General features: G+C 41.4%; 1 protein-coding gene across 1 annotated transcript in view; it reads left to right on the top strand.

The window, feature by feature from the left end:
• Positions 1-22,809, top strand: part of fgfrl1a (fibroblast growth factor receptor like 1a) — a 74,582-nt gene that overhangs the window by 41,959 nt on the left and 9,814 nt on the right. The window contains exon 4 of the mRNA XM_040120381.1: positions 18,753-18,830. Coding sequence (XP_039976315.1) covers positions 18,753-18,830 — 78 coding nt within the window. The remainder of the gene's footprint in view (positions 1-18,752; positions 18,831-22,809) is intronic.

Genomic DNA, 22,809 nt, shown 5'->3' with positions numbered 1-22,809 from the left:
GGCGTGAGTCATGTTGAAACGTCGCCCAGCGGGTGCTTCATGATGAGCGAGTTAGTTTTACATTGTTGTAAATAGTTGTTCATCAAAGACAGCCTGTCAGCATGTAGCCTCACACGGCAGAGCGTTCCAGCATCTTTGAAGTTGAGCAGGACAACCGCATATTCTCAACGCACACACGCGCACACACTTAAACATTTACACAAGGGCATGCAAGTGAACTTTGACACCGTTGTGAGCATGCATGCAGATCTATGCATAAACAATCAGACGTGCAAGTATGTGCCAACCAAAAAAGCTCATGCACACAGTCGAGCACGTGCATATGACATACTCATACTAAAGAGGTTCTGTAGATGCTTTGAAGTGTGAGTCGTGTAAGGGCCTCTCTTACATTCCAGCAGGGATCACAGTGGAATTTACCAACAGTAGGCACACCTGCGTCACATAGAAGCCACTGATAATTCATAATTCTTACATTATTTTACTGCGAATACTGGATGGGTGGTTACGGGTGGTTGGCTGCAGCAGAGTGCTTCAAGAGGAGCAGTTATGTCTTGTGTGTGTGTGTGTGTGTGTGTGTGTGTGTGTGTGTGTGTGTGTGTGTGTGTGTGTGTGTGTGTGTGTGTGTGTGCGTGTGTGTGTATGTGTGAATATATAAAATGTCAGTGAATGTGGCTCCCCTAATGCTAAAGTCGGCATAACCAGCATGTATTTGCTTGTGAAACTGAAAATGTAATCGCTTAATCATTAGTGTGTAGATGCTGTATAAGCACCAGCACTTTACTATTTAAAGAGCCCAAAGAAATACATAAAGGAAAACTGGATATTTCCATGTTTTATTTATTTGTTTCGTCTTTACTGTCCTCGACAACTGCAAATTATACCTCCTTGGATCGAATTTGTCTGAATTGTCGTGATTTAACTGATGATAAATCAGATAAGGCAAAAAATGGATAGACAGAAAGGGAGTTAATTGGAACCTGATTGTAGAAGCCATAAAAGGAAAGGCCATAATGAATGATTGATAAATAGTCGGTAATAGAGTTGATGAGTCTTATGTGAATAAAGTTAAATAAGTTGGATTTAAGCGGGAGGGCTTTTGTTGTTTGTTGAAAGGACATAGAAATGTTCATTCTTCATGTCTTCTCCACCTCCTGCAGCTGTGATGGCAGCTATGGCCTGCTTCGAAAATTAATTCAGGAATTTAAGATGAGAAAGGGGTGAAATGGCTAGAAAACGACTAACGTACTAATGAGCAGCTATTTGACAGGAGTATCATTTGGTACAAGGAAGAGCTGGGTGGGCGGGGGGGAGAGAATGATTGAGAGTTCAAAGTGCTGAGCCGGGGCCGGCGGTGTTTGTTTCAAAGGCGGCGCGTGGCGATGGATGTGAGATATTCTTTAATTCAGCAAAGCAAAGCGCTGCCTTGATGTTTACTAGAGTTACACATGCAGCAGCTGGATGAACGCACACGCTCACGCACATACACATGCACACAGGTAGAATACATTACACACACACACACGCACAAGTGCACTTGGGTGCAAAAGATAGTGTCCTCACATTAAGGCAGACGCACGCGTAAATGCGTGCAGTTGCGCCAATACACTCGTCCGGTAACAAGTACATATTGTGTACACGCGCAGGTGCATTCAGACATGTGCTCATTCCCATAAACACGCTCGACGGCAGACACACATTCAATAGCATTGGAAACCCCAGAGACACAAATACAGGGACATCACATCTACATGAAAGTAAATAAACGTAAAGATAAACCCACAAACACAATACACTCTTACACAATCCTTATGCGCAGATGCATTGACACATACACTTGCATTCAGTAACAAAGACACATATTTATACAACTGTGTGAATGTGCTAGGAAGATTTATTCTCTTGCGTTTTGACCAAACATCTTTGCTTTTTAAGACGACAGGGCGGTTTAACAATGCTGTACGAGGGCCGCGAGCACATTAGTAAGGCCTTTCACCCTCCATCATCCTTAAGGAATCACTGTAGCGTTTCTGCCTCCTGGTGAGCAGTGGACCTTCACGTGGCAGAGAGGGAATACTGAACCGATGGGGACCTCGTCTATTTTTGGGCTATGACAGTAGTTTTTTATAAGCCAGGATGTTTTGAGGTTGGAGCAAATTACTAAATATATCTGACTAGGTGCAGCTTAAACAGACAGTGCACTATCTGAATCCTATTAGAGCATATCTCTCACCCAAATGTTTTAGCTTCTAATCCCTCAGAACAAAGCAATGGCTACCTGTGACCCTCTGTGACAGGTTGCTTATGTCTACAGTCAATTTAAGAGGCCGTAAAAAGTAAAACTGTCCAATTTTTTGAAAGAACTAAGCAACAATTTAAAAAAATCTTTCATAGTTCTGTGTAACAGAAAGACTGTTTTTTTCTTAATTTCTATCCTTTTTGTCATCTTGCAAGATCTCTGAGTTATCTTGCAACGCTTTTGGGTGATTCTGGCTCTCAGGTTGGCAATCGCTGGACAACAAGCATGACCTTCGTCATGTAAGTGTGAATTCTCCTCTGTTATATTAATCCTTGAGATTCATTGTTTGTCCTATTTTATGTGGGTCTTTCATCGGTCTTTGATGCTGTAATTGTCTCAGGGCGGTTGACTCCTTTTTTGACTGCTTGTCATCATCTGTGGCTCAAGTATAAAGCTGTTGCTGTTTAATGTGAAATGAATGTGTGACGAAGGCCTTTTCAATAAACTTAAAGAGTTTGCTACCTTCTTTAGCATTGTTTTAGGGTAAAGTTTTCCTTTAAAACCACGTCTGTTTAGTTCATTTAGAGCATTCCCTTAGTGTCACACATATGTAACCTACATCCTGTATATTGCCATATACAAATTTCTGTGATCTCAGAGCCCCCCCCCCCCTTGAGCAGCGGACATGAAGTAAGCCAGTAATTTCCCTGAATCATTTCTGTCCTTGGCTGGATCACCTCCGTCACGTAAATCTGCCGGGTGAACGGTAAAGGCTTGAGGCTGCTGCTGTATGTTTGCCAGATTCCCGTATGGCATCCATATCGTCTCCATTTTAGGCAAATCTCAGTCCGTGTTGCACGCTTGACCCTGCTGCTCCATCAATGAAGTGTGAACAGTGATGTAAAACAGCCACGGGAATAAGCGCAGACACTGCAGATGCAAAGATTGATGCACTTTCACAGGCACACACGTACACATGCATTTGGAAAAAGACGGGGGGGAGAGCAAAGAAGGAAGACAAAGAGGCTACCTTGCTTTTATACTCGGGCTTAAAACAACAAAATTAACTTACCCAGATCCAGATAGGTATTAACACACACACAGAAAACCAAAAACCTGATCCCCAACTGTATGTTTTCAGAGCCCATAAACCCCATCACTGTATGACGTTTATGAGCAAGTGTGGAACCACTTGTGCCTCATGCCTGTTTGTTATTTCATCATTCTGTTGATATTTTACACCCTGACACAGTCCATGTTCAGCGCTGGAGGAGCCCAAGGTTCTTCATGTATTTTCTCCCTGTTGGTTTTTCCCAACATTTTTCACGTCATAACCAAACCCAGGCCTTGTAGTTAACCTAAACCTGACCGCCAAGGACAAATGGCTCGTGCCTGGCCGCAGCGTCTGAAAATATACCAGAGCTGAATCTACGAGCAACTGCTGGAAAATGGATCTCTACTTATTAACGCAACATAAAAACGTGGCATGTTAATCACGTATTGTGTATTTGGATAAAATCAGATGTAGATTGAATGGAGCAGGATTTGTGCTTTGTCAGCTGGAAGCGACACAGTTGACCGCTCTCTTCGCTCCCCTCACCGCTACGGTGAGGTAGAAAGATTTACTTTTGAGTCAGATCCAGTATAAAACGTGATACTCTATTGATCCCCAGTGGAAAAATTTCCTTCATTTTGCTTCCCTGCATGGAGGTTAGGGGCCAGGGTCAGCGGTAGGAAAGTAGATAGGGATTTGATTTCTTACTCAAGGATACCCAAAGGAGAAATTTACCCTACAACCCTTTCACACTGCTTCACAGCGCTAAAAAAGGAAGCAGTTATTGGTGATTTACCTTACATTTTTTTGGTGCGCTTTGTCGAATGGTTTTTGTAATGTTTCATTTTCTCCTGTGGGAAACCAGGTGTATTCCAGCAGTCGCAGTGGGGTTTAGCTGGAAATCAAAGTCGAAGTTCAGGTTTTTAGCGCTTAAACCCAATGATTCATGAAGACCACAAGAGTAAAACTAAAGAGTAAAATACACAGCAGTTAACCCAGCAGTAAATTAACTGTTACCTGGAATGTTGTGAAAAGCCCGTTGTTGGGGGGTCAGCGGCGCACCGGAAGGCAGTCATAGCGTTGCGCTTGGTTGTTCACATGAGAACTGACAAAATTAGTTGTGTAACAAATGAAAAAAGAGAGCTAGAGAGAGAAGCTTAAACCCGACGTACTTTATCACTAATCGCCGCCTGAAGGGGGTGTGAGTGCTGGATCGTTGGTTTTGAAAAGTTGCAGAAATTGTCGGACGCGGCAATCCAGCAAGCAGTTCTGACAAAGTAAACCCCCTTAAGAATGTGGGATGAGACCAACAACCAGGTTACAAGTTGTTCTTAGTGCATTTAAATCGCCATTTTTCCTCAGCTGACATGACAGATGTTAACCTGGCAGCTCCTAGCTGCTGCTGCTGCTGCTGCCACTGCTGCTGCTGCTGCTGCTGCTGCTTCTCTGTTGACTAAAAACCATGCTGATTGGCACTGGCTCACATGAAGATGATGTTGGACTCAATAATGAGGTGAAGTCGAAATGACAGTTAAGTCCGGTTATCAGATGAGGCTGTAATCTCCATATCGTCTGTTTCGTTTTAGCGGCTGTGGTTTTGTCAGGTGGTTCTGCTGCGTTGTTCTTCTGAGACAGTGCGGATTAGAGCGTCACTTAGGAGTTTAGAAATTCAATATGAAGTGATTTAGAAAAGGATACGGTTAGGGTGAGAAGAGAGAGAGCAGCACAGTATAATACAGCTGTACAGCGGATCTATAGTGGTTGCAGTGCTGAGGGGCTTGGAACCGTTTTCAGCCTGTAGGGATGTAGATTTTATTTAGTGGAACAGAATTTTATGGCTGAGCAGTTTTAGCCAAAACTCTGCTCCATGGCTTAAATTAGTTACCTGGAAAGTTTAGCGTATTGAGGATTTTTTGAGAGAAACTGGGAAATTGGGGGCTTTTCTTATCTCAGTGGCTTTTTTTTTTTAATTTATTATTTTTTCTGACTGCTGCCTCACCTGCATCCTAAGCCATATGTACTCTAAAGAAAACAACTTTTTGGTTACATTGTTGAGGAGTGAAACAGAAGAACACCAGATGTTTTGAGCTGTGATCATACTAATATATTCCACAAATATTGCCTGTGTTAACTACAAGGACACTCTGTGTGTGTGTGTGTGTGTGTGTGTGTGTGTGTGTGTGTGTGTGTGTGTGTGTGTGTGTGTGTGTGTGGCTTCCTGATTGATCCTACAATTAGTCACTTGCTGTCCGTATCAGCTGACTTAGATACAAGACACAAAGATAAACAAATAAGATGACTTTTTGCCCACTGTTTTATGCAAATTATGACAGAAAGTCATAGAAGATCGCCAGCAACACAGTGGTGAAATCAGTCCATATGGAGTTAAAGATTTTAGTGAAGCTATTTAATGGTATCTTGTAGGTCTCTCTGAAAAAAAAAAAAAAAGCTTCAGGTATGTGAAAAAACAGAACAAAACGATGCTGTGTGATGGTGGTCCAGACATATGTTAGTTTCAAGTGTGTTTAGAAGTGAGATGGTCAGTTTACCCTAATTATTACATGTCATGTCCTCCCAGACTAGTCTGGGATTTTTGTCTGTGTGGTATGATCGTGGAAGTTGGGGAGTTTTGTAGAATGGGGCACTTTGTCATACACACTGAAAATGTGCGCCATCGGGCCTTGTTACACGCGTGGAAAGCAAAGCTTCAAATGAAGCAGCTGCAAGAGTTTGAGAGAATTGGTGTTGAGCACAGCGTCAATGAAGCAACTGGCAAAGGGCCCAATCTTTCTCGAGTCCTGTCTCTCTCTCCCTCTTTAAAATCTGAACTGTGTTCCATAAATTTGAGTTTTCTTGTTTGTTTAGTTTTAAATTGTCTTCCGGTTTGTTCCTGGAGTTACTGAGTGACTGACAGCTGGACGGACAAACTCAGACATGCCTCTGTCTGGTTGTGACATATGGCCAAGGCCAAAGTGAATTTAACGGGCCTGACGCATACCAGACACACACACACACACACACACACACACACACACACACGTGCGCACTGAAGGTTAACCCAAGAGTGGAAAACAGCACCTCTGCCTCCTCAAAGTATGATGATGCTACATAATTTTTTCCTGAGTGTGTGCATAACTGTGTGTGTGTGTGTGTGTGTGTGTGTGTGTGTGTGTGTGTGTGTGTGTGTGTGTGTGTGTGTGTGTGTGTGTGTGTGTGTGTGTGTGTGCGTGTGAACAGAGTGGAAACAGCAGGTTGCTTTTTTTAATGACTCTTATGCAGCCACTCATACCATACGCAATCTCATACCTTACACACACACACACACACACACACACACACATACACATACACACACACAGGTGGCTGTAATTAGTGTGTTGAGCCAATTCATGGCACAAGATCAAACTGCGCTCCGCTGGGCTTCAGGAAATACAGAGCCCTGCTTAGAGTTAGACAAACACTTATCCACACATTCGTAGATGCATGCACCTTCACTCTTTATTTGTCTTGTTCTCTCTCTAACGTGATGCTGGCATACAAAAGGTTCCTCCATAAACTGTTTATGTTTAGTCTGCAAATGAAACAGAGCTCTGTTTGACTTCACTGCAGAAACTTACAGACTCAGTGTTTACTTCTGCAGGGAGAGAACACGGACAGAGAAGGTGGAGAGCAGGGGGTTTACGAGTTAGATAAGCCTGATATGTTTAACATCTCCAATCAACCTTAAGAATACACACAGTTGGATTTTGCTGCAGCAGTAGGCAGAACTTACACAGGCGGACCAGCTGGGGACAAGGTTATAAAAGCAGTGTATAATGCTGCTGGAGGAAAAGCTGGTAGCGCGCAGTGGTCCGCTCTTCATATTGATGGCCTGGAATGTCTCTACGCGTGCTTCCCTCTCTCCCTTTGTTATATATTCTAACATGACTATATTTATTGAATGGTAAAAAATGGGCCATTGTGTAATGAATATATGAGCGGTTTTACCATGCGATTGAAAAAGAAAGGTTGTGCGTGGGTGAACATTGTTTAATTTGGTTGTTTTTTTCGGACAGTTAAGGTCTCGGTCAGGTTTTGATGGTTAAAATGGTTAAAAATTTGCCTCACTAAACACTATATTCACCCTTTTTGTACTGGTTTTACCATGTGAACAGTAGATAGATACAAAAAAAAAAAAGACATCATCACTTAGTCACTTAGTGTGTCATTGGAGCGACACCAGAACAGCAACCACATACTGTATTTATCTACTGCCCAGTTTTAGCTGTTGTCACATCCTTCATTAAAAAATCCTGGAGACCACCTTGATATGCGGTGTGTGTTTGTGATTGACCAATTAGATTTGATTGACTTGATTAGTTGAAATTGATCGGCTTTAGATATTCACCTTTGCCAAAGAGGTAATGTGTTTTTTTTTTGTGGTCGGTTTGTCTGGTAGTTAGCACAGTAATTTAAAACCCTACTTAACCGATGTCAGTGAAATTTGTTGGAATGTTTGGCCCTGGATCAGGAAAGAACTGGTTTTGTATCTAGGGGCTTCCATTCACCCCTGTCAGGAACCCAAAGCCAAAGCTTTTTTTCTTTGCAACTGAGCTGCAGAGAGTTATTATAAAGACTTCAACCCTTCTTCTTCGGCTTGCTTCGCAGTCAGTCTCACGGCAACCTAATTCAATCGCAAGTTAAACATTGCGCATTTTGAAAAATTAAAAAAAGTTTAAGGAGTGATACGAATTGATGATGAAAGCCTTTTTGGATCCAGTGACTTCGGAAAAACTTATACTGCTTAGTCTCAAGTTCAGAGGCTACATGTCCAGTGCACTGCTGATCAAAATTGTTAGCCATAGTTACAGGTCCCGCTTTGGAAAGCTGTTAAAATGCGCACCTGGACGTTCGTGCACACTTTCAGGACTTTTGGATGCATGATTTTTTTTATCATACACTGGCATCTTGACTTTTTGAAATGGCTTTTAAGAAGACAGTCCTTTGGCCTGATGATTATAGGGACTCTCACATAAAGTTCACTGGCAAAGACTTCCCCGCAGGGACGAAAGAAGGTAAAACACACAGCGATCACAGCTAATGATTATTTTCATTATCAGTTAAAGTTAAGTTTTGAAAATATTACCACCCTCATCTCACAATGCTAAGGTTCACGGAGGCCAGAAACATTAAAGCTGGAGAAAAGATAGATGTTATCATCAACTATCTATCATTTTTTTCAATAAATCATTTAATGGTTTCATCTATAAAATACTGTGAAAAAGCTGATCATAAATTCCCAGAGTCCAAAGTTAATTTCCTCAGGTGGCTTTTTTTTCCCCCAATCACAACAGTCCAACACCCAAAGAAAGTGAATTTAGAGTGATATGAGAAACAGCACATTTTTGGCTCAATAAATGAGCACAATTGTTGCCAATTAACTTTTCAGTAAGTCACCTTATCAATGAATCCTCTAATCATTCCAAGCCATTTTAGATGAATCTTCACAATCCTCTTTCTCTCTTTCATTAATTCTTTACATAAACCTGCAAAGGGAAGACCAATGTAACCCCCCCCCCCCCCCCCCACACACACACACACACACACACATATGTATATATATAGAGAGAGCCTCCTTAAACCTGCCTTCGTTTTGAAACTCTTGCTAACACAAAACCTTGGTTAATCAACGACATACCCAGATTGTTATATGAAATAGCTCCTGTGTAAATGCATGCGTGTCTATGTTTGTGAGTCTGTATGTGTGTGTGTGTGTGTGTGATTTGCTCACACATATAGATTTGTACCAAATAGGTCAGAAAGCTGGAAGCAATTCCCAGGCTTAACGCTGATGTGTGTTCATCATATTTCAGAGAACCACAACTTGTAATCACATTTGTAAATAGCATCGTAAAGTTGTACTCGTAAAACGTTTGTTGTTGTCTGGTCCAAGGGGGCAAAGGGAAGAGGGGGGGTGAATATTTGGAGCAGAAAACACTGTCAGGTGTTGGGTTGTGTGTTTGTGTGTGTGTGTGTGTCTGCATGACTATGATGACGAGGGGTAATGAGATGAAGTGTTCCAGAAACATTTCAGAGCAAAAAATTTTTACCTTATGGGGATTTTTTTTTAAACCGAGAAATTGGTTCTGTGTGTGTGATTTCAGTGATTTAATGAACGTTGGAAAAAGTCATCACCACGTCATCAGTGTGATCATTTCCCACTCTATACTCTTGGCTTACACACACACACACTCACACACACACACACACACACACATATAAGCTGTTAATCTGTCATGTTAGCTAGTGTTGTTGCTCATATAGAGTAGCAGTTAACTGTGGTGACTGTTCTGTGGTTACAGTTAATAAATCTCTCTCTGCACTGTCGCCTTTTTCTCTCCAACCCTGTCTTTTCATCTCTCCCCTGCTGCTTCTTGACCTCCTCTAAAAGTCAGTCAGATGCCGGCGTTGTTCCCTCTCTTCCTCTGTTGCAGCCTCTTTCAATGTCCCTCTCTCATGCTGTTAATTGAGGACTGTGTAGCAGCTCAAGTCATAATGACTACCATAAGGCTACACAGCCTCTCTATACGCGAGAGCGTAAATCACGGTGACGTTTGAGTGTGTGTGTGTGTGTGTGTGTGTGTGTGTGTGTGTGTGTGTGTGTGTGTGTGTGTGTGTGCGTGCGTGCGTGCGTGCGTGCGTGTGTGGTATGTGTGGACCATGTGTCAGAACAATTGATGTATGATTTTTTTATCATGCATTGGCGTCTTTGTGAAATGCTGTGGCCTGGTGATTAAAGGGCCTCTAGCCTAAAAAAAGAAAATGGTGGATTGCTCTCTTTCGGGTTGAGACAAAGTTTCTGCCCCAAGTGAGGGAGTTTAAGTATCTCGGTGTCTTGTCCGCGAATGAGGGTAGGATGGAGCCGGAGATTGACAGGTGTTATCAGTGCAGAATCAGCAGAAAACTGGGCGTTATACTAAATCATTGTGGTAAAGAAGGAGGAGACCATCTACGTTCCAACCCTCATCTATGGTCATGAGCTTTGGGTGGTGACTGAAAGAAGGAGATCACAGATAAAAGCAGCTGAAATGAGTTTCCTCCGCAGGGTGACTGGTCTAAGCTTTAGCGATAGGAGAAGGAGCTCTGAAATCCACTCCTTCGCATTGAAAGGAGCCAGATGAGGTGATTTGGGCAACTGTTTAGGATGTCTCCGGGGCACCTTCAGTTGGAAGTCTTCTGGGCCCATCCAACCGGAGGGATTATATGTCTCATCTGGCCTGGGAATGCCTCGGGGTCCCCCAGGAGGAGCTGAAAACGTTGCTGGGCTGCCTTGCTCAACCTGCTGCCACCGTGGGCTGAAACTAATGATTATCCTCATTATCAGTAAATCTTTTGAAAAGATTACCACCTTCACTACGAAATGCTAACGTCAAAGTAGGCCATAAACATCAAATATGGAGACGATGATGTTTTGTCAAAAAGCCGAAAAACTATGAAAAAGGCTGATCATAAATTCTCAAAATTTATGCCCTCCCACAGTTTTTTTTAATCAACAATCCAACACCTAAAGTTATTGAATTTACAATGATTTAAAAACAGAGAAAAGCAGCAAATCTCCACATTTGAAGAGCTAAAAGCAGCACATTTTTGGCTCGATAAATGATCAAAACTGTTGCCAGTTCACTATTGATTCATTATCTAATCATTCCAGCCCTAAATTACATTATCCTTGCGTACAAAAGTTCATTCTTGACCCTGGAAATAGTAGTTTGAGAAAACAATCCCAACTAAAGGAGCCACTTACTGGCATTTTATGAGCTTTTAGCTGTATCACAGGGTCTTCATCAAGTAGGATTTTGCTCCTTTTTCTTAAAGATGGAGCTGTTGACGTATGAGCTCAGTAGCTGTTATGATTTCCACCATAAAACTTTTAGGACTTCTCATCTTAAGACCTAAGAGATCCTAAAAAATATAACTGAGCAAACTCCATTCATTGAAGGTGATAATTTGATACAATTGATGGATAATTAATGGATAATGACCCTGAACTCCCGGCTGATTTGCTAAAATGCCAGTAGTGTCCTTCAGATGTTCTGTCACTATAAAACCTTTTACTTATGTATTTATTTGTTCTTTGAACAAATTAAGAAAAAACCATTCATTTTCACATTCATATCGATGTCTGTTTTAACACTGTCCAGTGCACCATCACTGGTTTGGCTTGTCCCCAGCTGCATTAAACAGTTACTGTCCATAGAGGATTACATGAGCTGCTAATCACATCTGAAACACGACCCATACTGCAGACAGGAGATTTCCACACAACGTCTAAAGTATTACATTTTGGATCTGGAGCTACAGCATGTAAATCTAATCATTCGTTACCACAACACTGTGTGTAATGTTGCAATATATTGGAACAAAATCCCTATAAATTTTCCTACGATGACTGCGGCTGGAGAGAAAAGTAACGTGGGGATGAAAATGCAGGAGAACTGTGGCGTAACACTTCGTGTGAGAGAGAAAGAGACATAAAGAGAGAGAGGGGGGGGGGGTTTGGATGTCTCTCTCTTTACCCCTCCAATGTCAGAGATGTGTAATCTCTTGTGTTATTCCATCACCAACAATAAGAGGCATGTAACATAAGAAAGAAGCACACAACATGTGGTTTTGTTTTTATTGAATAGTATCATTAGACTTCCAGAGTTATAATGACAGTGTGTGTTTTAGTAGGGGGTCAGTGTACTGACAGGCCAACCAACTGCTGAAGGACAAATTGTGTTTATTCTGCCGGTTGTTACAGTAGTTGGGTTTGGAGGAGGATAGATCCTGGCAGAACTGTATTGAGGAATGGGGTTTTTAAAGATCATCTTTCTGCTACACACATTCGGCACTTATCCTCGTGTTATCCTGATACACAAGCTCTTTTAAAAGTAACCCACAGATCTCTGTGGTCACGATCATTGCACCTAGCAGAGGTCACTATAACTACAACAAAACTAAAGAGGTCACTAAACTGATTAACGGGTCCTCTGAAATTTTTCTGCTCATGAAGTTTGATTTTGTTTTTGTTTTTTTTTAAGCTTGTATTACTCTTCTTTGTATTTTCATCACTTATCTAAACAAACTGAAAATGTGCATCAAGAAGAAGTGCATCACTTCCTGCCGGCTAAACCAAACAATCTTCATCAGGATAGAGTTACACTGCAGCAGAATTTTTTGTAAAAGTTTTAATATACCAGTAACAGGCTGAATAACCATTGTTTTAAAAGGAGATTAGACAGAGCTAGGGATTCCTGTTATTACTTAAAACTTACATAGACAAATCTAATCCGATAATTGTTTCTGTTATTATTTACACTTTTTAAAAAAAAAACTGCAAGTTGATTGAATGTATAATGGTACAGATTGGTGAAAAAGTAAAAGGATTAGATCCTGGTTTAAGCCAACATGGATGAAAGGTCCTTTAATGGGACTACATTTCCTGGAGAAAATAATAATATGATCAAAAGCTACAGCTACTAAATGGACAGTGCTTATGTTTCCAAGGTCAAGAATGAAAATATGAAGCTCCGTCAAAAAAGAATAAAGTTTTCTGTACAATAAACTGCTTAAAATATCCCCCATTTAGGCTGCCTGTCAAGTTAAAATTAAAGCCAAATTGCAATCTATTTAAATTTTGAAGTTTATTTAAGGGCATTTCTGATCATTTATGGAGCATTGGGTTAAACTTCAACTTTTGTGAAAACTGCAATCCTTGCAAAATTTTAAGCATGTTGAAGCAAAAATAAACCCTCCTGGGAGCTGGGTTTAAGAGAACAATGCCTCTTCCTTCAGTGTTATGTAAAACTTGTTCACTTGCGGTAGCTTCTGTCTGAATTGTGAAGTGAAGCATCAAGTCTGGATGAAGTGTGAGGTAAGCTGTGCCTGCGTAAAGCCTGAAACTGTACCATGGCCATTTTTAGAGGACTAACAGTGGTTTACTGGGTTTGTCGGACAAACAAACTCGCATCAGGGCTGCTGGTTTTGGCCCTGATGCAGCAACAACCAGCGGTCAGCAGGAGCTGACACAGAAACATCTCGCTCTCCCTCACACGTCAGCTTTAACACATGCACACACAGAGGTTCTGTCCACATATCCAGTGTCTCTATATTAAAACCTGGAAGGACATGACCCTTTAGGAAAACACTGGCCCCCTAGACACACTCACACATACAAACACACACACTCAAACGCATACACTAACACACAGGACTGCTCTGACTCATATTTCTGAGCATGCTCGTGTCCAATCACTGCCTATTCTCTACAGACCTGAAAGTAAATACAAGAAGGGGTTATACAAATAGGCACACACTCACATAAGGGTCCGCAGTCAGTGAATCTGTGAAATGCAGCACACTGTTGAACCACTTCCCCCGTTAAGATTAAAAGAGATGGGAATGAAAAGAAAAAAACGGAAACAGAGAGAGATGCAAATCTCAAGTGTAAGGAGAGAGAGACAGCAGACTTTGGAATAGGAGAAATAAAGATTTGAAAATGAGTACAACACTTATAAATAATAAAAGTAGTATGGCTGATATCGTTTATACTTTTTACAAAAAAAGATGTTCAAAATTAAAAAAAAAAAAAAGCTGCAGGCTAATATCTTGCAAGAACTGACACAGAGTTTGACGACAACTTTTTAGCCATTGGAGATTTTTCAATACCATTTATATTGTGGCAGTTATCCTTTTAATATATTAAGGCCATTGTGGATCTGACTGCTTATGGCAATATTGGTTCCTTATTGGTTCCGATTTTTGCATCAATTTGATAAAGTACCTTGATTATATTTTCCTGGAGTAGCCTGAAACAGACGTTGCTGTCTGGTTATTTTATCCATAAGCAGTTTCTCAATTGATTTTCCAGCAAATTCACTCAACCACAGTAAACATAAATATCTCATAATATAAAATTACAGTTACCATGATGGAAGATTTTATATATGGCCCATCCCTCGACTGGAGAGTGACCAGATGACTACCATTAGTGAGTAAAGCAGAATTAGTGCTATTTTCTTGATAAGCTGTTTGAGCCAAGCTGTCGTGTTACATGCAATGCCGCAAGCTTACACATAGTACACAGTATTCAGCACGTTATTCACATTGACAGTAGCCCAGTTACTAAAAACAGATTGCTCTAATCATGTTAGCTTGAGGAGTTCCCAAGAGATGTGCCCCTAAATTTAAAACAGCAGTGTGTCTCATCGCACAACAGACACAAAAAAATGTAAAAAAAAAATGCTGATCAATTACTAGCAAATGTGTATTGTGATCAAAGCTGTGTGAAATCTGTGTAAAACCTAAATAACTTGTTTGGCAACTAATCCTGTTTAAAGTAGGCGATCGAATGTGTCACATCACAATTCTATACTGTTTTTAGTATAATGGTAATGTGTATACGCTTGTATATACCATTTGCCTTTAGGTATGCACGATCATTTGTACTTTTCTGTATTAGCCTGGATGTACACTCTTCTACTCAGTGTGTGTATGTACTGTACATGTGTGTGTGTGTGTGTGTGTGTGTGTGTGTGTGTGTGTGTGTGTGTGTGTGTGTATTGGTTGTTGTAGGTAACAGCCAAAGTATCTGGCTGAACATTAGAAGGTGGAACAGGATCAGAAGAAAACATTTTGTTTATTGAAAACAGCTGAAGCTGGGAGGGAGTACGTTTTCTACTCTGCGTGTGTTTTCAACTTCAACAAACTGTGAAACATTGACTCCAGCCCCAACCCTGCACTCGTATAACAGAGCTGAGAAGGTGTAAAACTGACTCTGCTGGCAGAAAAGGTTTTCTGAGGCCTGGATGTCGAACATGCTGACAGACTTGTGATTTGTAGGTTTCACACTGAAAGAGACTGTTACAGTTTTACTTACCAAAGGACTAGAGGCTTTTAAAGGGTATCACGTTCCAAACACACAAAATATACTATATGTAAGGGAATGGGTTTTTCAGCAGGAGTCTTGGGTGAAAATGTTGTGCACAAGAGTATGGTGTTAATAATGCTAAAGTTAGCCAGACCACACAATTTGAGTGTGCTCTGTCTGCTCTCTGAATGTCTTTGGATGCAAGTATCCTCTCCCAGTCATGAGTGAGGTGATACCGGAGAAGTCAGCTGGTCAGCTGTGCCGCATCCCAGTGATGTCGCACAGCCTGGTCTCGGCTGTTGGGCCACATTTTTACAAGTGTAGATATCATGCACTCATCTTTGAAACACAGATGGTTCTGTTTTTGGTTGTTTTAAGAGGCCTCTCTTTAACGGCTGTGTCTAAATGTTATAGGTCTTACCTAAATGTCCTGCATGGAAAAACTCTTATGTCTTATGTCACCTAATCGACTTCATCCAAAAGTGTCAGCAATTACGCGCCTTCATTTACGACAAAACTCTAGCAACATTTCTAGAACGCGCTTTTTAACTTTCTGAACATTTAGAGTAAGGTGCATGAGCTGTTCGGGGACATTTAGCCCTTTATTTAAGTCTTTGAAAATCCTTGAAAACCTGCTCTTTTTCCATGCTGCTTGCTTTGGTGAGGGCCAATGTTAGACTCTGCTGATTTAATTCTTCTCTGTACAGAGTAAAGCTATGGGAGAACTGGTGCCTGCACCTGATGATGACAGGAGAGGATCGCGCTCAATGGTTCAGAAGTTGCTTTATTCGCAGAGGGGAAGAAGTCAGTGACACAGATGTGCAGTACAGATGCCACTTCAATAGCAAAGACAGTTGCACGCATTTAAAGTAATTGGCATTGCACCTATTGAGGCAATCGGATATCTATACAGCAACCAGTCAACATTTAGTACTTGAACTAGGAAGAAAGTACAGATTGACACCCCATGAAAATGTGCACAGTCTACCAAATTTACTAACCCCTAAAACACTTCAGATAGCGGACTTTAATACATATACATGTAGTGGGTAGGCACTCTATAGTTCTGTAATTAAAAGATCAGACAGTAACTCAAAGTATCTACATCAGGATATAAAGAAATAAGGGCTCAACTTAACCCTCGGGATTTATTTTGCTTGAGTCATTACTCTTTACTCCATAGTACCTCAACATACGTAGTGCCTGAATAGAGAACGTGTATTCAATTATCTGATCTGTTGGTGTGTTTGTAATTTATATTATTTATTATGCCGCAGGCTGGTAGATTTTCTGCGGCCTGTTGTTGGTTGATGATTTGTCTCTGCATCAGCAACACAACATAAAGTTAATATACATACAGTATATACATGTTTTGAATTTGGGAATTACTTTGATACTGTGGATGTATGGCTGCATTGTATGGACAGTGGAAGTGGTCCAACCCCCCTCTGTGAGAGGTTCTGTAGGAGGTCTGCCAAGTAAGGTTTACAGGCTCGCACCGGGCCTGGGGGAGGGTTTGCTAGCTGTTAAGAGTGCTAAACCATGTTCCCCCTTCAGATCGGGCCCCGATGCCGCTCGGCTTCAAACGCGCTGCCCTTTCTCAGAACACGCTGTGCATGTGGCAGGAGGGAGGGGTGAAGGGGAAGTCAGAGGGAGGGAAGGAGGAGTGAGGTTCGACGGGAATACCAGCACCTCGAGTTACCATTTAGTTAAGTAACGCCAGAACTCACGCACCCACGCATGCGTGGACACACCCATGTAGGAATTCATATCACACACACAAAGATACACACAGACACACACACACAAACAGGGCCGGCCCCATGCAGCCTGTCTACTATTAATACGAGCCCCGAAGACACAGGTCATGCCTCGTATTTTCATTTCAAGTGCGTCTTTTATTCCATCATCCAAATAGTGATGGTTTGAAGACATTTGGCGCTGCATTAAACACTCTGAGCTTTCTGGTGGTCTTCTAACAATCCACGCACAGATATATGTACCAACATCCATGATAAACATGTCCATTTCCAATTATGTGCACTCTCTCATGTACTTTCTGCAGGTGGTCCAAGGCTGTTTAGTCCATTTTCTTTCTTTCTATAACGACCATCAGGTTCTGGTTGAAGTTGCAGGTTCAAGCCAAGTTAACCACACACCCCCCTTCATGTATTTTGACAGACTTGATGTTGCACTGTATCAGCCCTCCCCACCTCCCTTTTGAAGGGCCCCTCGGATACTTCGGTTCCATCTTGAAGTGGTTCCTAGCATGAAGGTCCAGACAGATGTTTGTATCTTTTTGGTAATCAATGGAAAGACATGCTGCCTGAAAGAAACCGATACACCGGCATGAGAGTAAAAGCAATATGATACTGTGGAGCGTCATTTAGACATATACAGTATAGAGGCGTTCAAAAAAGAATTTGTGCCTCGTACCATAATAACTTTCCCTGAAAGCTAATTTTGAGAAAATTCCATTTTTTCCTCTTTTTAGATTTTTAAGACAAAAATTTATGATACTGCTTTCTCACTGGCATGAGTCGGGAATTAATGATTTTAGGGTTTAGGGTAGAGGCATGATACGGGAGTTGTATCCGGGAGCATTCATTTTATGACTCTCATCACCAGTGATTTGCAGCAGTAACAAGTCTCTGGCACAGCCACACTGATGACAGACATATACATATATATATATATATATATATATATATATATGTAACCTATTATTTGTCATTTCATTTTCCGGTTTGACAAGAAACGCGGTGCTGATCCATTAGCAAAAAGTATGAAATGCATGGTGGGGTGTTGAGGGCAGGATACTGGCTGGAAAGTAAGTTTGAAAGCCAGAGGTCTCAGTATGGGGTGCAGTGAGCGTTGTGTCATATTTCTCAGTATTGCTTCAAGCTCAAGACGCTTTTTACATCTTGAGGTGTAGCATGTCAGTCTCACGGTCTGACCAGATTTACCTGCCACTTCGGGAAAATCAAGCCCCCAGTGTCCCCATCATCAGCCTGCTTTTTTAACCACTGATCCGCCTATGTTTTCCTACTTTTACTGTTGAGTAAAAGGTATCTACCTGCGTTAAAAGCTGCATACTTCAGGGTCTAAATATTTTCAAATGTCAAAAATGAATGCTCAACACTAACCTGTATCAATCTGCTTTGAATTTCTTGACTTTATGTTGAACAAACAATCATACATCATGACCCATGGCTAAAACAGCTGCATCATATAAAACAACTGTCAGGTACTGATTGAAAACAGACTAATTCCTCGTAACTCCCATCCTCCCCTGAGGTTTCACGGCCCCCAGTATGGTGTGTAGCTCAAACAGTTTGTGCAAATAATTAATGCAAACTGTAATTTAATTTTAGCAACAGATGGGTGTAAAAGTCATGACTTCATCGAGAGAATTTCGTAAAATTCAGGGACTATTTCTTAGTATGATTACTGGCGGTTCCCTGCATCCAGACATTTCGGAGACTATATTATTCATGATCAGCTATCCAGAAGTCGTCAGTTCACTAACTTTCATGTGTCTCTCTCTCGCTCTCTCTCTACATCACCAGATGACTCCAGCTCAAGAGGTGGAGCGGGCACAGCCAATGGTGACCCTGAACATGCCCCAGAGCTGGCTGGGAAACTGGGTAAGCACGCCAGACGTCTCTGACCTCATTTATAAAGATGTGTAAAACTTTGGAAATGAGAAGGAAGCCAAGAAGTGACACTTTAAACGGAGAGTGTGTAACATTTTTTTTTAAAAATACAGCAGCAGATTGTACAATAAACGCGTTGCAAACTGTCACAGGGGAGAAGGTGAGGGTATATGCCCACACACAGACACAGAGGCACAGATCAGGGTGGTTTGCTTAGATAATTGGCTCTGACAGAGGGGAGAGCAGTCTATTTGTGTGAGGTGTGATTTGATCCCCCCCCCCCAAGTCTCTCTGGACCCCTGTCATGTAACTTAACCTTCCTTTCTTTCCTCGCTGTTATCCTTTTATCTAACCCCCCGCCCATAATTGTCAGCGCACACTTTCTCTTGAAACATCTGTACTTTTGCTGAATTCTCTCTTTGTTTTATAACACACATTCTCTCTCTTTAATTATTTGCCTCTCTGTGCTCGCACACAACCAAACAAACACACTCACTGCTCCGGCTAAGGCAGGGTTGAGATCAACTTTAGCCCTGCGTGAAAATTGCAGCCCCCTTATTTTTTGTGAATGAGGCCAGTCCAGGCACGCAGCGGGGTCGCCCACGCACGGGGCTCCGGCAAAAAATCACAGCCACCCGGCGAAAAAAGTCGATCCAGGCTCAACTTCTGCCACAACGCAGTGTGTATTTCTGCTGTTTACCTTGCAATACTTGCGACAAAAGGTAAAACGATTGGCACTGTACTAACTTTCTAGAGTTTTAAAATCCTTTATTTGAGTAGACAGCATTAGAAACCATTGTGCATTATTGTGGTGTTTGATACGCCTTCAGACACGATAAATGTGCTCCTCAACAACTACGTTAACTCAACCTTTATTCACCTTCTTGCTGAGAGTTTTAGTAGATGAGAAGGTTGCCGCCACTCTCGTGCTTGATTTAAGCATCGAGCTACAGTCAGGACGTTAGCCTCAAGCTCACTAACTTAACCAGTTGTACCTCATTTGTTTAATCCATATAATTTGTGTGCTAAAACCATTTTTTTTGACCAGTACTTCTGTACAGTGTCTCTGTAAATCTACTTCCAGCTGTAGTTTACCAAGAAATAGTCAGCTACTGATTGTCCATACTTCACGCACAGACGCGAGACAATGTTAACCGCATCATCTAACGCCCAACAAAAAATTCAAAATGTATTTAACCCTATCCGAGGTCCAAATCTTGACCTAAATATTCACCTTAGACCAAAGATGATTGTAATCCTAATTCTAATGGTAACACCGACACAAGTCCCGTAGCAAAAAACCTCCATAATCTCAGAGTCTAAATCAAATGTACAGAAATCAAAAGGCTCACTCACGCACACCAACACACGCATTCTCTTTCACTCTCTCTCTGGGACACTGTCTGATCAAAGGCGGTCTGTCAGCGGGTCAGTAGTATTTTTACACTGTGAAGTGTGGCGCTGAAGTGGCCTCTGAGACCCAGAACAAGTCTGACCTTTCGCCCATTCTGGCTCTCACCTATTCCCCTCGTCCCTCTCTCTATCCCCGCTTTCTCAGTTTGCCCTCACTTCTCCTCTCTCTGTTTTTCTTTCTTTCTACCTCTTCGTGCGCCCTCTCTCTTACCTTCACTTTATTATCATTTAAACTCAGTCCCTTTCTCACTGTTCTCAATTTTCCTGCCATCATTCTCGCTTTATTCTCGTCTGTTTTTAGCAATCTTTCTTCTTTGTTTTTTAACCTTAACTTGAACTTCGCTCTTTCTTTTGTCCATCTGTTTTCTCCCCAACTTCTGTTTGATTTGGTTCAGCTTAGACGTTATAAATCAGTTTATTTCAATTGCACCTTGCTGTATTTTGTTCATTCTCTACTCTCATCTTTATCCAATCAAGGTTAACTTTAGATCAGTTGACTTTTGCTTTGGCTCTTCCCTCCTCTTTTCACATAATTTTAGCTGAAGCAAGTGCAGTTGAATTTATATCATCAAAGTCAGACATTACCACAGCATTAAACTATTAATCATTCTCCTCTACGTCTCCTCCAATCTTATTGCCTCACCCTCTGTTAGCTCTCTTGAATCAGTCTGGTCACAGTTCAGCTGTAGTCCAGTAGCTTTTCTCAGATTCGAGGGGGGACAAAGGGGAGACTTAAAAGCCTTTCGGGTATGTTTTTTTTGTCATCCGGCCCGGCTTCGGGTCGGTCGACAGAGAGCTATATTCCGCTGAGTAATGCAGCCATAGTGAAATCTCTGGATTTGAGCGCGCAAACCCGTCACATAACTCTCCCCCCTGTTTATTTACCCAGAGCTAGAATAATAACTGTGTGCAAAGAAAGAGACGCAACTGCAGTAGTTTCAGGGTGATTTATCGCCCCAGTTGATGGCTATCTGCTGGGGCAAGGACACGAGGGCTGTAAAATCAAGCGCCCCTGTGAATGATTTCCTCTCCTCCCTCCCTGCTGGATAGTTTTTTTTTTTCCCTCTTTGATCTTTTTTCACTGCTCGTTGATTGTTGTGTTTTTTTCTGAAGAGGGATAGGTGTGTTTGAATAGGTGTATGGGGTTAGCTGGCCATTTTACCTTTTTGTAAGAAAGGATTTGCATGGGTGAAAGGATGTTTTGGTGTGATGCCAGTCACCGCCTGGCTCTTTATGACCTGTGCACCGATATGAATTCATAACCGGATACTCACAGTGATGTTAACTAGCTGTGTAGTGGGTTTCTGGGTTTTACAGTGAGCTCCCATGTAGGCATGATCTGAAGTTAAATATTTGGCTTTTTTTAATAGAAGCAGAAGCTTACAAACCTGTGGCAAGAGGTGCTGGATCAGCGGAAAATAACTTGTCTTTTGTGTGTCTCTTCACGCATATGAATATGCATGCTTTTGTGTTTGTTTGTGTTTGTGTGTGTGTGTGTGTGTGTGTGTGTGTGTGTGTGTGTGTGTGTGTGTGTTCTCCGGTCATGTGAGTAAATCTTTTGTGTCAGAGAAGTGGAAGAGATTTAAAAAATTTTCTTAAACAAACAATTACGGTTTATTGCAGCAAATTAGGTTGTATATACCAGGACGCACGCTGCCATATGTTGACACGGCACAACGTGGAATTCCTGGCACTGCCTGCAGGGATGACATCAGCCCGTCTGTATCCTTACACTGCAAAAAATACCCATCCAAGTCTCATATCCAGTCCAAAATTCACTCAGTGTTCAAAAAGATACTTCTGTGCATGCCAAGGTTATTCACTTTCTTCCTAATTTAATTTTTCTTGTCTACAAACTTAGTGGAAACACATTTCAATACGTTGTAACATGGAAAAACAGAAGCCTCTTGTCATCAGGCACTAATATATACTCGTGTGTAGATGCAGATTATTATTAAATTAAAAGGAATTGATTTCATGGTGCATAATGGAAAGTTATGCACCAGTGCTGAATACTCGTGGGACAGATAATCATTTTGTAATTGCATCAGTTGCTGCAGATGTCTGCATACATAAACAGGGGCTCAACAAATAAAACATTAGATTTGGTAGCTAGGAAACAACAACACACAGTTTAGAAAAGCCGAACAAATGCGTGCATAATATCGGTGTACCTACAGAGAGTTCATACTTCCTAGTATCTTTTGGAGAATACACAGAGTCCTGGTATCAGGAATGTTCTGAAGAGAGGAAGTGTATTCATATCATTAACAAACAGTTGGTCGCATTTTGACAAATTCTGCTCTAAAAGAGGTAGTAAAACAGTGTGAATGTGAAGTGGACAGTAGGTTAGCTTTAGGTCTTAAGAACAAAATCCAAAGAAAAATGGAGTCAAATCTTAAAAAAAACAAATGAAAACAAATGTGTCTCCAAAATGCTAATAATGTTTTTGTTTCAAAAATTGTCTCTAGGAAGTAGAAAATTAATATAATCTGAAACAAAGGAGGCTTGAAATATTTCGGATTTCTGATCTATACATTATGTTTAAAGGCTTTGA

Source organism: Xiphias gladius, chromosome 23 (assembly GCF_016859285.1).
Source record: "Xiphias gladius isolate SHS-SW01 ecotype Sanya breed wild chromosome 23, ASM1685928v1, whole genome shotgun sequence".
Lineage (NCBI taxonomy): Eukaryota > Metazoa > Chordata > Actinopteri > Istiophoriformes > Xiphiidae > Xiphias > Xiphias gladius.
The sequence above is the reverse complement of the archived record's forward strand: the minus strand, read 5'-3'. Positions and strand labels throughout refer to the sequence as shown.